At 44.5% G+C, this 13,306-nt stretch overlaps 1 protein-coding gene across 2 annotated transcripts in view; it reads right to left on the minus strand.

Moving 5' to 3' along the window:
• Window positions 1-10,720, minus strand: part of RUFY3 (RUN and FYVE domain containing 3) — a 35,756-nt gene extending 25,036 nt beyond the window's left edge. For both annotated transcript variants that reach the window (XM_009482516.2, XM_009482515.2), the window contains exon 1: window positions 10,543-10,720. In XM_009482516.2, coding sequence (XP_009480791.1) covers window positions 10,543-10,720 — 178 coding nt within the window. The remainder of the gene's footprint in view (window positions 1-10,542) is intronic.
• Window positions 10,721-13,306: the final 2,586 nt, after the last annotated feature.

Consider the following 13,306-nt stretch of genomic DNA (forward strand, 5'->3'; position numbering starts at 1 on the left):
TGAATTCGTATTGGCACAAAGGCACTATGGGATTTGTACAGATTTAGAGGCAAAAGCACACATTTAATTAGCACTTTCCTTCCTATTTTTGTTCATTTCTTCATGCATCTAACTGCGGTTTGCATACATTTCATTTCTTCTTTCACACTGTACAGTTTTCCCCACTTGTCTGGAATTTCCACCAAACAACAGTGGGGAAAAAACCCTTAACACACACAAAAATAAAATAAATGAAATCACAAAGCCCTGCAACTTGGTAGTTTCCATGCTCCTTACCATGGTACATCTAGGACAAACTCAATACTTTTTTGCTAATTATGGAAAAATATTAAAGGCTGTAAGTGATTTGTACCAAGTTCAGAAAACAAGACTTGTAAGTCTTCATAAAACGATTACCTCATTCCAACTCGATTCCCAGGAAGATTAGTATTATGGAACTGAATATCCCGCAAGCAAGTTCTTTACAAAGGAACTGGAGTTCTTATCATCACTAATATATTAATCACGAAAATCCCATCCGTTATTGTAACCATCAGGTTTTTCAAAGTTACTCTCTTCTCTGCTTCGCTGACACAGCAGCAGTGTTTTTAACCGGTCTGACTACAGGAGACAGTCCAGCGGCAGCACGGGACTCGGTTTGGGCCGATTTTCCCAGTTTAGCACTGGAGCAAGAAACCCCTCGCAGCCTCAGCGAAGCGACTTCGGCCGCAGCGGAGCAGCGCAAGTTTAGGCACTCTTACTACCAACCGCAAAGTCTTTCAAATCCAATGGCAAATAAGGTTTACCAAGGCTTTTTATCCTTTGCTAACAGTTTAAAAAAAGAAAAAAACCCAAAACCATCTTAATGAGCAGGGATACTAACATGTATGAAGAAGCAGCTTGTGCTACCACTTCATTCCCGCTAATAAGAATGCTTAAGAAGAGGTGGTGATCAATGATTAGCGAATTATGACATACAGTAAGAAAACAAACAAAAGAACTCTCCCTCTTACCTTCATCTTCCTGAATTTGCTCATATCTTCATTTTTGGTTTAGTATTTCTCACAGACGTACGCAATACCTAACAGTTACATTGACACTTGGAACAACTCGTGCAGGAATAAGGGATATTGCCAACGGATACACTTTCCCATGCAAATAAAAGCTTTTAAAAATAAACCCTGGGAGAATGTACCAGCATAAAAAATATTTCATGCTGCTATTATAACAGAAAGAGTGATGATCTCTCAAGGTCCCTTCCAACCCAAAGCGTTCTATGATTCTATGATTATTTTTTTTTTTTAAAAAGGTTGAAGTTATTAGCCTAAAATAGGGTTGGGAGCAGAAACCTTTATGAATATTCCCAACTACCACCGTACCTCTCCAGCTCCCATCCAGCTGAGCGCTGCGATGCAACGCTCCTACACCTCCTGGCAGCCCCCAACACGGCTGTGAAGAAGGTCAGGTCCAAAGGCAACCTGGCTAAGCAGTGAGTTGCCACACTACCATGCAGTGCCGAGAAAACATGCTACATGCAAAAGTTGAGCACGTAAAGGGGAAGTCAAGATTGTGCCTTCTCACACTGTGGGCAGGATGGGCATAAAAACAGCATCCAATGCACGTTAAGGGGTTTTTGAACAGGTGTCTCATGAGCAGAAACCAGCAAAAGTTTCCAAATATACAGGAGAAGTATCCCTGGGATACTTTAAATAAACCTAAACAAGCAATGAACACGTGCCCTTTAATAAACGTTGAGGAGTTCCCTAGCCCAGAGCGGCACAAATCCCTAGATATTCCCTTCCAACTGCCGATACAGAACGCGCTCGTTAAGAAATAACGCGCAACAAACTTCATCACCTCAAACGCAGCGTCTTCGCCTGTACCGGGGTACCACCTACGAGTAGACTCCCACGATTTGCAGTAAGCCTAGCAGCAGAACTGCAAGTTCCCCAGTTCACACAGGTTCCTAGGCCACCAATTTTGTGTCCACGTCCAATTTACTTTTATTAGTAAATACCTGTGAGAGCAACTAGGAGGATGGAATGCTCCAAACTTCTTATATGGCATTTTTTCAGGTGTAAAGACAGACGCTCGGAACAAAGCAATGAATCCACACATCCTTTTTACAGTTTCCAAGCACAATGTGAGAATCAAGTTCCTCCAAAGACAGACTAAATTGGTCAGGGTGGGTTTTTTTGGGTTTTGTTGGGTTTTTTTTAAGTAAAGTTCTTAACAAATGCATAAGGAGAAGCAGAGAAGTCAGGAAAATAAGCAAAAAAAAAGAAAGAAAAAAACTCCACCACCACAGCACCGATTTTGGGAAGTGAAAACTGAGCTTGATAGAGAAAGTACCCAGCAACGGTGAAACGTCAGTTATGCTGCTTGGGCTGCTATGGAAGGCTTGACCCAAATCTGTTTGCTTTTGTACAGACCCTTACAGAAAACATTAACTCTGTTGAAGAGTTTATAAACAAACAGAACTGCCACAAGGCCAAGGTCCACAATAAGGGGTTATTTTTTCAAGCTTGCCCACAACAGCAGTCGAGATAAAGGCTAAAGACATCAGCAGCTCAACGCCGACACCAGGGAAGACAACTAGACTGCGTCCAGTCAACGCGTGAGTGTGAAATCCCCTCCGCTCCCGCCTGGAGATTTGCCATGATTGAAAAAAGTTCTGAGGAAAGAAGAAAAAAACAACAGACATTTAAAACCAGCCCTACAAAAGTGCTGACAAGTTAGTGAGGACTGAACAGGAAAGGCAGGAATCGGGATGATGATCAAGTGAACTGAATCAAACCAAACCAAACCGCCAACAGAAATGCCAAGCGGCAAAGGTGGCTTTCTCCCAATCCCCCTTTTTTACGCAACATCTTTCTTTTAGCTAAGCCCGAATATTCAAAGTACTCCAGGAACTCTTTCTTTTTTCTCCAGAAAGGAAAGACCACTCATAGAAAACCATGACCTTTAAAAGGTTAATTACAGGATTATTCATCAGAATTTAACTTTCCGTCTGCTGGCCTAACCACTTGCTGTTCGTTTTTGGGCCAGAGCATCCCACGACACAAGGGAAAGTCGGAAGAGCTTACTGAGAAATACTGACTACACGTGACAAATTGCATTCATGTAATTTTTTTTCTTTAAGGCTAGCACATTCTCCCTCATCGTATGGACAAATACTGCTTTTATCATGAAACGGAAACCTATAGTCACATTATTATATTTATTTAAATTGCGTTGTCTCATATTTGTTGCCTTAGGAATGATAATACATTTAATAAATAACTAAAGTGATTAAGAAAGAAAATTAAGTGGATGCTGTTAATATCATCGGAAGTATGTAATTAATTTTTTCAGATTAGATTGCAAATCAGGTAGATCATGAAGCGTCAATGAAGAAAAGGGACCAGCAAAGAGAGATTCGACGTCATGTTCCACATGTTGCAATCCAAAAATTGAGGAGGCGACTAGACAGCCTGCAGCCTAGAATGCCCAGAACAGTCTATTCAGAACTTACCAAGTAGCTTAAGAAAAAAACATTTTTTAAAACCCACTACACAAAAATCCCATCTCTAAATTTATACGTATAAAGAAAGAGCTTTGCATAAAGAAGAAAAAAATAAGTCCATTCATTTCACCCTGTAACTTCTGTCTGCGAAAGCTATTTTCAAAACAGGAAGGGTGAAGAATGGATGCTAAAAACGCTCGACACACACTCATTCTCCCGTGCAAGTACCGCTGCACCAACGCGTGCCCGCTTGCAAGTCCCGGCTATACTTCCAGAGCAGGAGAACAAAAAGGAGAACACGGAGTGCTTCGGTCGTCGGGGAGCCTCTGCTCTCCTCCATCGCCTACAGCTGTACTTTGCTGACGCTGCTGACCTTGGCGCTATCCGCTCCCTGCGGATAATAGTTCATTTTATCTCTTTCCTCTGACCACACCGAGCACATCAACCCAATCCCTGGACCGTCACCCCGCACCTACCTTCTTGGTTCCCTCAGCTAATGCAACCTTATCCGGCACCCAACCGCCCAGAACTGCTTCAGCTCACCTTACAGCAGCAACAGCTTGTGCTTTCAGTATAAATTGTGACAATCGACTGCAAGAGTTTAAGTGTAAAACTGTTACAAGGCTGTTTGGTTTTTTTTGTTTTTTTGGTTTTTTAAAGGCCATTGTCCTCACTCTGTTTTTAACACATGCTACTCCTCCATTTGGCAGCATCGGGGTCACAGCCTGCCGGGACCAGGTTTCCTATGCCACGGACATTTTGACATAAGTGTGACATAAGGCTTGCACTGCGCCGAAAGAAATAGCAGTCACAGATCTGCAACAAACTGGGAGGAGGTAAAAAGGAAGGAAGGAAAAAAAAAAGTACAGAGGACTCAGGAATTCCGCACCCATGCTCCATTCCATGTATGGGACAAGTAAATAGCAAATGTACATCACATACATTAATGCTGGAATCCCACCCGAAGTTTTATTCCTGTCTCCGCATGATTACCATCAGGCATTTCTGGGTGTTGCAAATGGAAATTCTCTCCACGACCAGCCTCTTTCCAGAGGGAAATACATGAGTAACTGCTACGGGAAATTTCTCGTTTTATTTTAGCACTTGATAGTTTGCAGAAAGAGGAGAAAACCCCAAATCCTACCTCCCCCCCCATCTTTCACTTCCCATCTCAGCTGACACCTAGGAGGCTTCTCTGCAGCACTTTTGATTCATCTCAGAGGGAAACAAACCTGCCCCGCATTTCCCAGATCTGACTTCATTTAAACTGAACAAGCTTGAAAGAGCAAAGCAAGCAACTCGTGATTGTAATTTCTTAATAACAGCATTGAAAATATCTACAAAAGTTACAAATTTAAAGCAAAATTAGAGTAGCCCTGACCTGGGTCTCACCCTAGCCTTACAGGGCACTCACTCCCTCTCCTCTGAATTTCTTCAAATCAACTGGAGGGCTGGCACGGTGTACTAATTGTCCTGAGGAGCTCTTCAAAACTCAATCGTCCCTCGCCTTTGCCTTAGGGTCAAGTGTCCACCTTCTCTCGGTCATCTCCCTTTCTTCCCGGCTCGCGATGGGATTCAGCGTAAATACAGTAAGCAGGACGCCTCCTCCGTCCCTGGGGAGATGACCCTCTTGATGATGGTACTTTTCAGTGCGTGCTGTCTGGATTACATGACCTAACTGCTATTCAAAACATTTACGACCATTGACACACTGTCGTTCATGTGCCTTGCCCATTATTGACTTCACATTTGTTCTATTAAATCTGGTCTCCAGCGCCTTCAAACTTTTCACCTGTTTAGGGGTTTCTGCCACCATACGTATTTTTAAGAGGCACTTTTCTAATAAAAGAGCAACCCCATGCAGTTTCTGTCAACACGGGAAAGGTCCCTGCTACTCTCAGTACGGCGTTTACGGCAAATTTGATTTGTAACGGGAAAGGCACAATCCACGCAGCAATTTCCCCTCTCCCAACAGTTTGCTCTTCCTATTCCACGCTACAAGAGAAAACCCAAACCAGAGTAGCAGTTACCAGGGTTTCTTCCTAGGTGTGCTCCGTTCTCTGCAGACCAATGTGGCTTTACACCGGGACCGCAGCTCCCCCAGTAGCACAGCCCAGGAGGGCAGATGTGCCCACCAAAACCAAGGTGATTCTCGCTTCCCCTCCCCATGCAACCTAAGTGCCAAGGTGGCTGCCAACTTGCAAAGCGAAAATGGAACTCATAAGGTCATGCTGCTTCCTGAAACCGCTTCAAAGTGTGCAAAGAAACATGGAAAAATGCTTGAACAGAAGATGGAGAGAAAAGGTAGAATCTGAAGGATGATGCAATAAAAAGTGCAATAGATTAACAGGCAAGAGGTATTTGCGCGCTGAGAAAGGCATTTGCTTTTTCTCAAGAGCTGTACCAGTTCTACTTAGGGCATTTTACACAAGCATGGGTCTGAAAGTAAAACTTTTAAATTACTGGTCAAAAAAGAAAGGGAAAAAAAGTCTGACCTTAGCTACCAAAAATTATACTACAGAAAAGATAATTACCTCTTTGCATGTTATAAACACAGCACTCTAATCACCCGTTTTAGTGCAAACAGAACAGGATTTAAGAAAAAAAAAAAAAGGATCCTGTAATTCTTGACACTTGCAAGTAAATTCAGATCATACACTTATCACATGTTACTCTTTCTGTTCTCAATTACACGCTGATCCCATGAGGATTACAATTTCCATTGCTCAGATATGAAGCTCCTCATAAAGACGGCCGATTATTCAAAGTAGAAATTTAACATCCAGTAAAACCGTGCGAGGCCACTTAGCATTTCATAACTTCTCCCAAAAGTCGAGATCAGTGTTCGAGCCCATGTACACATGCACTCTTGAACGTCCAACAGAAATACAATCAAGATGTTTTGCACACCTCAGTCTCTCAAGATGCCTCCATGATCATTATACATATTGCAAACAAACGAGAGCTTAATAGCCACTAGAGGCGCGTTTCGTGATGCCTGCATAGCACAGTAAAGTTCCAATTACTTCAGAACCACTGTTTGTTGAAAAAAAAAATAAACAACTCATTTTCTAAGCCAAGCAGATTTACAGTCTATAGCAAAACCAGCTTATTTTCATACACACAGAATTGCTCCAAACAGGTGAAGAAGAAAATTAATTGCTTTTATTGTTAAATTGAGCATCCATGTTACATGCTATACTGAATACATATAGCTGGCAAGAAACTCCGTACCTATGCTAACGCATCCACCCTTCTGCTACATGCTGCTCTTAAACGGTATGAAATTTAAGTTTTGCTCAGAGTTACACTCAGAAGCTCCAACTCTGTGGCAGGAGCGGAATTACTCCAAATTCACACTGTTTCATCTCGGATCAGAGTCCACGTCCCAAAGTATACTGCCTTTGGCTTCAGGAGTAGCAGAATTTGGCTTGGTTTTACCAGAAAACCTCACCACCACGGGAGGACGCCTATTGGTTTGCAACGTCAACGAGTACAACCATGATTACCATTATGAGCTTACATTACCAGCTCCTTCCCTTTCTCTCCAGCTTCTAGCACAACACTGGCCTCAAGCGGGATTGTTCCCGAGAAGGCTATGGAAAACGGGCTCCTGAGGAAAGGGCTGGCCTCAGAAGTCAGGAGCACCAGCTGCAGTTTCTGCCTCTCCGTTTGGGGAGCCCTTGGAGCACAATCAGAAAGCACAGCCGTCTGCCTCTAGCTGCCCCAAACATCCCAGTTCTAAGACTAAAACCATTAAAACTCTTCTTCTGATGCCCCTCTCTTACTGGAATTACAACACACGTGTTCCGGTGAGGGATATCGATCCACAGCAGATAAAAATCACTTACTTGAGCCTCCTCCTGCGTGTTTAAACCGTCTCTCCTCAGTAATCGGCTTTAAAAAAAAAAAAATCAACAAAACGAGAAATAATAAAACTAACCACTATTAACAAACTACTTCCATTGGAAAGAAAAAAAAATGTACCACAGCTTCTTGTTTAGCAGCAATTCAGTTTCCTCAGATATTTTACTTTTTGGCCCTACCTTTGGTATAGCTACAGAAGAAAAAAAAGCATCTTGCAAACCAGCGAAGCGGAAACTCACACCATAGCCAATGGTATGGGGCAAAGCTTGAAGGGGTAAGGCCTGTAAGACTACTCAGCTGAAAAAGCTGGGAACCCAGAAGAGGAGAAGCTAGGGACCGCTAGCCCCCGGACCCAATTTAACAACCGAGTCATGGCAGGGCGTTCCGTGAGAGCAGCCCAGCAGAAGTGTATGGCAGTCAATTCTGGAGACTAAAACCTCATTTTCTCAACGCATTTTAAACCTTCCCCATGCTGCGTGCTGCTCTGTTCTTGACCCTTTGCCTTCCCGTCTTACTTCCTCACAGCCCAGAACCGCTCTCTTCCTCTTCTCCTACGGCACCGTGGGCCGCAGGGATGGGCGCAGACACCTACGGTGCAAGGCCAGGAGCACAGCTTGTGTTCGTCCCCAGCGCGATGGGCGCACGGCGAGGAGGGGGAAGGCAGGGTGGCCGCTCGCGGGCTGGGGGCACAGCAGATCGCAGAGCGAAGAGAGGCCAGGGGCGAAAAACCCTCGGGAAGCAGCAAGAGCTGAGGGACAGCAACTGGAGGTTTCAAACCCTTATTTCAACAAGCTGTTGGATTTGCTGCTGCCATATATTATTTTTTACACGTCTTCGTTTGTAAGTAAGAAAATGCAACCTTTTGTTATGCCTTTGGCAGAACTCTAGAGCCTTTTCTTTTCCTCCTCCTTCATAACCCCCACCTTTCTACATCAGTTTTACGGAGATATTACAAGACACGCCAGCCTCAGCTCCTAGGTCTCCTGCTTTTCCTCTCAGACAAGCCCTTGGCGTCTGCGAGCCCCGTCATCCCGTCCCCTCAACCCGTGCACGCTGAGGACGCAGCAGCAGTGTTGCTGCAGTAGCGCCGGTTTGAACGCTAGGGATAAAGCTGCGTCAGCTTTTCTATTATGAACACTTTTCCCTGACCTTATATCTCTGTTAAAAATAGGACTTGGGTCCAAAACCACCACCACCCCCCCGAAACAAGCAGTCTTTCTGCCTCCCAAGCAGCAACCTTACTTTATGAGCGTATAAACATGTCCATAAAGGTCATGATGATACACTTTTCTCTTTTTTTATTCATTTTTGACATATGAATTCAATAATATAGCAATGAACTGAGCAAATGCTATTTCCTAACCTTTTCCGGTACTTGCAAGGGAGTGACTGTAATTACAGCTTTAAAACCAATTATTTTTCTAGTTTTGGGGGAGGGTTAGCCTAATGTTTGTGTCTGAATTGTTTACACAGGCAGGCAAAACTGCAATCTCTACACTGTAAGGACACATATTCAGCATAGTTCAGAAAGACAACCCAGAAAAGCTCTGTTACAGACACTGGATTCATCCAAGCCTACCTTCCCCGTGAGCGTGCTCCGAGCAAGAAGGCGAACAGAGAGCAGAGAGTCATGTATAAAAATAAGGTTCTAAAGAACTGACTCACAGCACGACCGAAAGGTTTTCCAGGCTGTATTATGAGAAGAGCCCTAGATTGCTTGGAAGGTCATTTACTAACTACAACATGACAGGTCAAAAGAGTAGTTACTGTTTATGAGAGAAAGAGAGAGAGAAAATGTATAAAAAACAATCCACCTACACTAGAAGGTACTGTGAAAAAACCCAAACCACTGAAATCCAAAAACATACGAGTAAGACCAAACAAGGTTTGAATAAGCCTGTGCCACATGCAAGAACACGGGAATTGGAAGACGGCTGAATTACTGCGCCCTTGGCTCACGCTGCACTCGCTACTCCGGTTCTGCTTTCCTGAGCCTACAGCATCTCTCCGAAACCCTGGGCCATGCTTCAGAGGGAGCGCTAGTCTCTGCTTCTGAAACCTCTGCCTAGTATCCCACTGTGTGACTAAGTATTTGGCAAGCAAATCCAAACCCAAGGGCTGCTACCACTGAAGGCAGCTGTCAAATGGAAATTAAATTATCACCCAGGAATTAATTTTGAAGCTCAAGTCCTCACCACAATTTAAGTTGCCTCACCCAACAAGACAACATTACAGCAAGACATCACTGACTCGACAAGCCAGCAATCAAACGGGTCCAGCGAAACTACTTGGTGGCACCCCACTTCAGTAGTTACTGGAAAAGGGTCAGGCGTGAAAAGATGGAGCCCCCTCGCTGCAGGACCGAAAGATGCTCAGCATCCAGCCAGGCACGCTCAGAACCTGGCAACGCTGGTGACCACGGGAGCACCGGCTACTGTGCAAAATTCCTGCAGAAATTGCTCCTATCTCCTCATTCCCCGCTTTTTTCCTTGGTAGAGCGAGGCATAGATGTCCTCTTGTGTTTTTAGTACTCACAAAGCTTTCAGTCCTCATTTTACGTGACCTGGTATTAATCTGTTTTCACCATCAACACAGATCACAAATCCTTTTTCAGGAAGAAAGCCAGATGTGTTACACCTCCGCTTTTCAGGCTGCCAAGCCATTATCAACAACAGCACGCTCAACAGCAGCGAGCTGGAAGACTTGTGATGGCATTATCACCTGACAATAAGCATAACTGCGTAATCACTTGGGGCTTTCCAAAAACTACCCACTGACCGTACGCAGACACGCATCTGTGTTTTGACAGTACGCTCCATTTGTCAAAGCTGACTAAGAGAGCTATAAGCCCTGTTTTTAAGAGTAAAATTGTGATTAAATGTATCGCTGAGCACACATCGTGGTTACGTTCCTTCCCGAGACACGCAAACCTGATCTTTCCAGATACATCTTACAAAATAACAACAATTAAGCACAAAGCTGTCTCTCTCAAAGGGGTGGATTACAAAAGACGCAATAAAGTCTAAGGGCGATCTGAAGCGCCAATTTGGCTTTCTGACATGTCAAAGGGTGTCCAGGTTCTCCAGGCAGGACGAGAGCATCTCATCCCGGAGACACCCCCTCCCAGCTCACGCAGCGGTCGTAACAATGCGACGGCTGCAGGGATCCCGAGGCAGGGAACCGGACCGTACCTTCGTGGGTAGGCTCTGGGTCGGGTGTCAGCGAGATGTCGTCCAGCTCGCGCAAGCAGAGCCATTCTCCATCCATCGACACTCGGAATTTGCAAAGATAGATGGTCTCCATGGCAGCCTGAGTGATCTTGTCTGTGGTGGGGGTTGGCATGTCGCTTTGAGGCGTCAGAGCAGACATGATGACTCAGCTGGTACGACAACAACAGGGGGGAAAAAAAAATAAGAACTAAAAAGAAAAGCTTTCTGAAGAAGAAAATGAGAAATACCTTGCTGTTAAAGGACAAATATGCTCAGGATCGCACAGACTGCTCTGGCCTTTTCATATATAAAGCAAGGTAAAAACGCTGCTGCTTCACGCTCGTCTCTTCCTCCCTGCTTTCCACCAACCGCCGCCGTCGTCAGCTATGCTAGAGGCTATTGATCCTAAGTGACCACAGAAAACCTGGCTTCTGCATCAAAGACAGGAGGTAAGGGAAAAAAAAAAAAAAAAGGGAAAAAAAAATATAAAAGGAAAAAAAAAAAGCAGAAGGAGGAAAAAGAATGGCTTCCTCTGATGATTACCCAAGCAAAAGCAAAGGAAGACTGTAGAGACGGATATCCAGGTTTGCTGAAATCAAACTGCTGGTCCCTTTCTTCCCAGATACGCCAGGACAGCGAGTGCCGATAGGATTGGTTGTGCGCAGTAAGCAGGGTGTTGACCAAAATGGCTGACTAATGAACTGAACTGAAAATTCAGGCTCATGTGATCAGCTGCTCTGAGCGTAGGGCAAGCAATTCCCAGGATGCTTCCTAGACGCGGCTGATGCAGGGAGGGCAATTAGGCTCTCATCATCCACAGCACCTTCTCATCAGGCTGCGCTCCTCAATTTGCGAGCCAGCAGAACGCGCCACGCGGATTTCTCATCCGTCGCCCCCATACTACAAAGGAGAGCAGACCAGCAGCGCGAGGAATACAAAGACGCATTTGTATTCCTTTCACGTGCCTGGATGTCACTGCATGAATTAAATAAGCACCTTTGTTTTCACGGCAGGTGTGCAAGTTGCGGTTTACGTTTTACTCCCCGTGCGACCTTCTCAAAGGGTACCTTTGAGCTAAGATTTCCAACGTAGAAAAAAAATATTAGGATGGATTTATCCTCTCGGGGAAACAATGAGGGGGAAAAAACAAGATCTGTCTCTCAGCACTTGAGCGATCGAGGATTAAGCTCTTTTCGGAGGGCACGTGCACATGGCAAAACAAGGAGGGACAACACCTCAAACATATATAGCCACTTGACTGAATCTTACGCTTTAACAACCCTATCTGAAAATTGGTACTGCTCAGGCGAGGCTGATGAAGAAGTATTACCTCTCAGCAGGCAGAGAAACAGACTTTCTATCTCTCAAGATTAAGATGACAGCGCTGCATTGCCCTGTCCCTTCCCGGCCGGCTGAATCTCCCCCGTGTCCCCAACCCAGGCAGCCCCACCTCTATGGGACAAGAGGTCCCAGGTCAACAGACACCCTTCTTATTCCCGAGGTCGCTATTTCACCAGGGCACGGGACACAATATCACCACCCACTTCAACTACGATGCCGGGCAACAATAAATTACCTTGTCTTACTTAATTCCTGTGTGGCTCCGGTATATTCGTGCAGAGCAGGCGCGTAGCATCCATCTGAAATGGATGCCTGGTCCTCCCCCATGTACATTGGGAGAAGGCTGACTGTTCACCAGAAAAGCACACTGATGGAACATACAAACAATTAATGCAAGGGCCCTTCATTATTCTCCCTACTTTTTCTTCCCTAAAGAAATGCTCAAAAGGATGTGCGTGTGTTTCTTAGGGATGTGAAACACAGAAACTGATTGTTTGATACAGAATTCAGCATACCAATGCCTACAGCTGTTTGAAAAAAAGCACCCATTAGGCAAAAACCTCATAGAACTGGAGAAAAGGGTTAAGAGCTGTTATTTCTAACAGGCAAGAGGAAGCAGTCGCTTTCAGTGAAAACTTCCTGCTTGGTGCATAACATTTTGACTCAGCAACTCTTTCCCCCCCTTAAACTAAAACAAAGAGCCATGCAGCCTATTGTTACAGTGATGCAAAGGAGAATTATTTCACCGTCGACAACAGTTACTATTGTTCCTTCCGCCAGAAAGAATGGGATTTATAAACCGTGCTGACAGCATTTTAACTCATACGATATTTATACATCCTTTCGGCAACGACAACCTCGAGTTTTAGCACCGCTCTTCCGACCAGTGAAAGTCGCCAGACGCGAACAGCTACAGAAGAGCTGCGCACTCTTGCTAACCTTTTGAAAGGGTCTAAACAAACAGCAAATAATCAAAATAAACCCTTTAGAATCAACGAAGTACCATAAGCTACTGTGCAAGCCCTTATCCAACATATCTAATTATCAGTTTAATTTTTTTTTGCATTGAAACAGTCAGAAAGACAAGCAGCGTTAGGTGTAACCCTGCAGCTCCCATTTCACAACACGGGTCCTCAACCGAATTCAGCACTGGCAAGCGACCACATACCAGGATCACAGCGGAGGTTTGTTAAAAAATTAAGTAACCGTTCAACTGGTTTTCTTTTTAGGCCATTTGCTGCTTCTTGGCATGAAGAAATAAAAGAAGCCAGCCTGCCCCTTCCAGCTCAGTTGTATTTTCAGGCTGCTTCATGCAATGTTCCTGCTGCAAGTACTCCACAGGGATATTTAAAGTACTTGCAAAATATTTTTTTGGCTTTTATTAATTTCAGTTTAGTAGTACGTT

This window comes from Pelecanus crispus, chromosome 4, assembly GCF_030463565.1.
Source record: "Pelecanus crispus isolate bPelCri1 chromosome 4, bPelCri1.pri, whole genome shotgun sequence".
NCBI classification, from domain to species: Eukaryota; Metazoa; Chordata; class Aves; order Pelecaniformes; family Pelecanidae; genus Pelecanus; species Pelecanus crispus.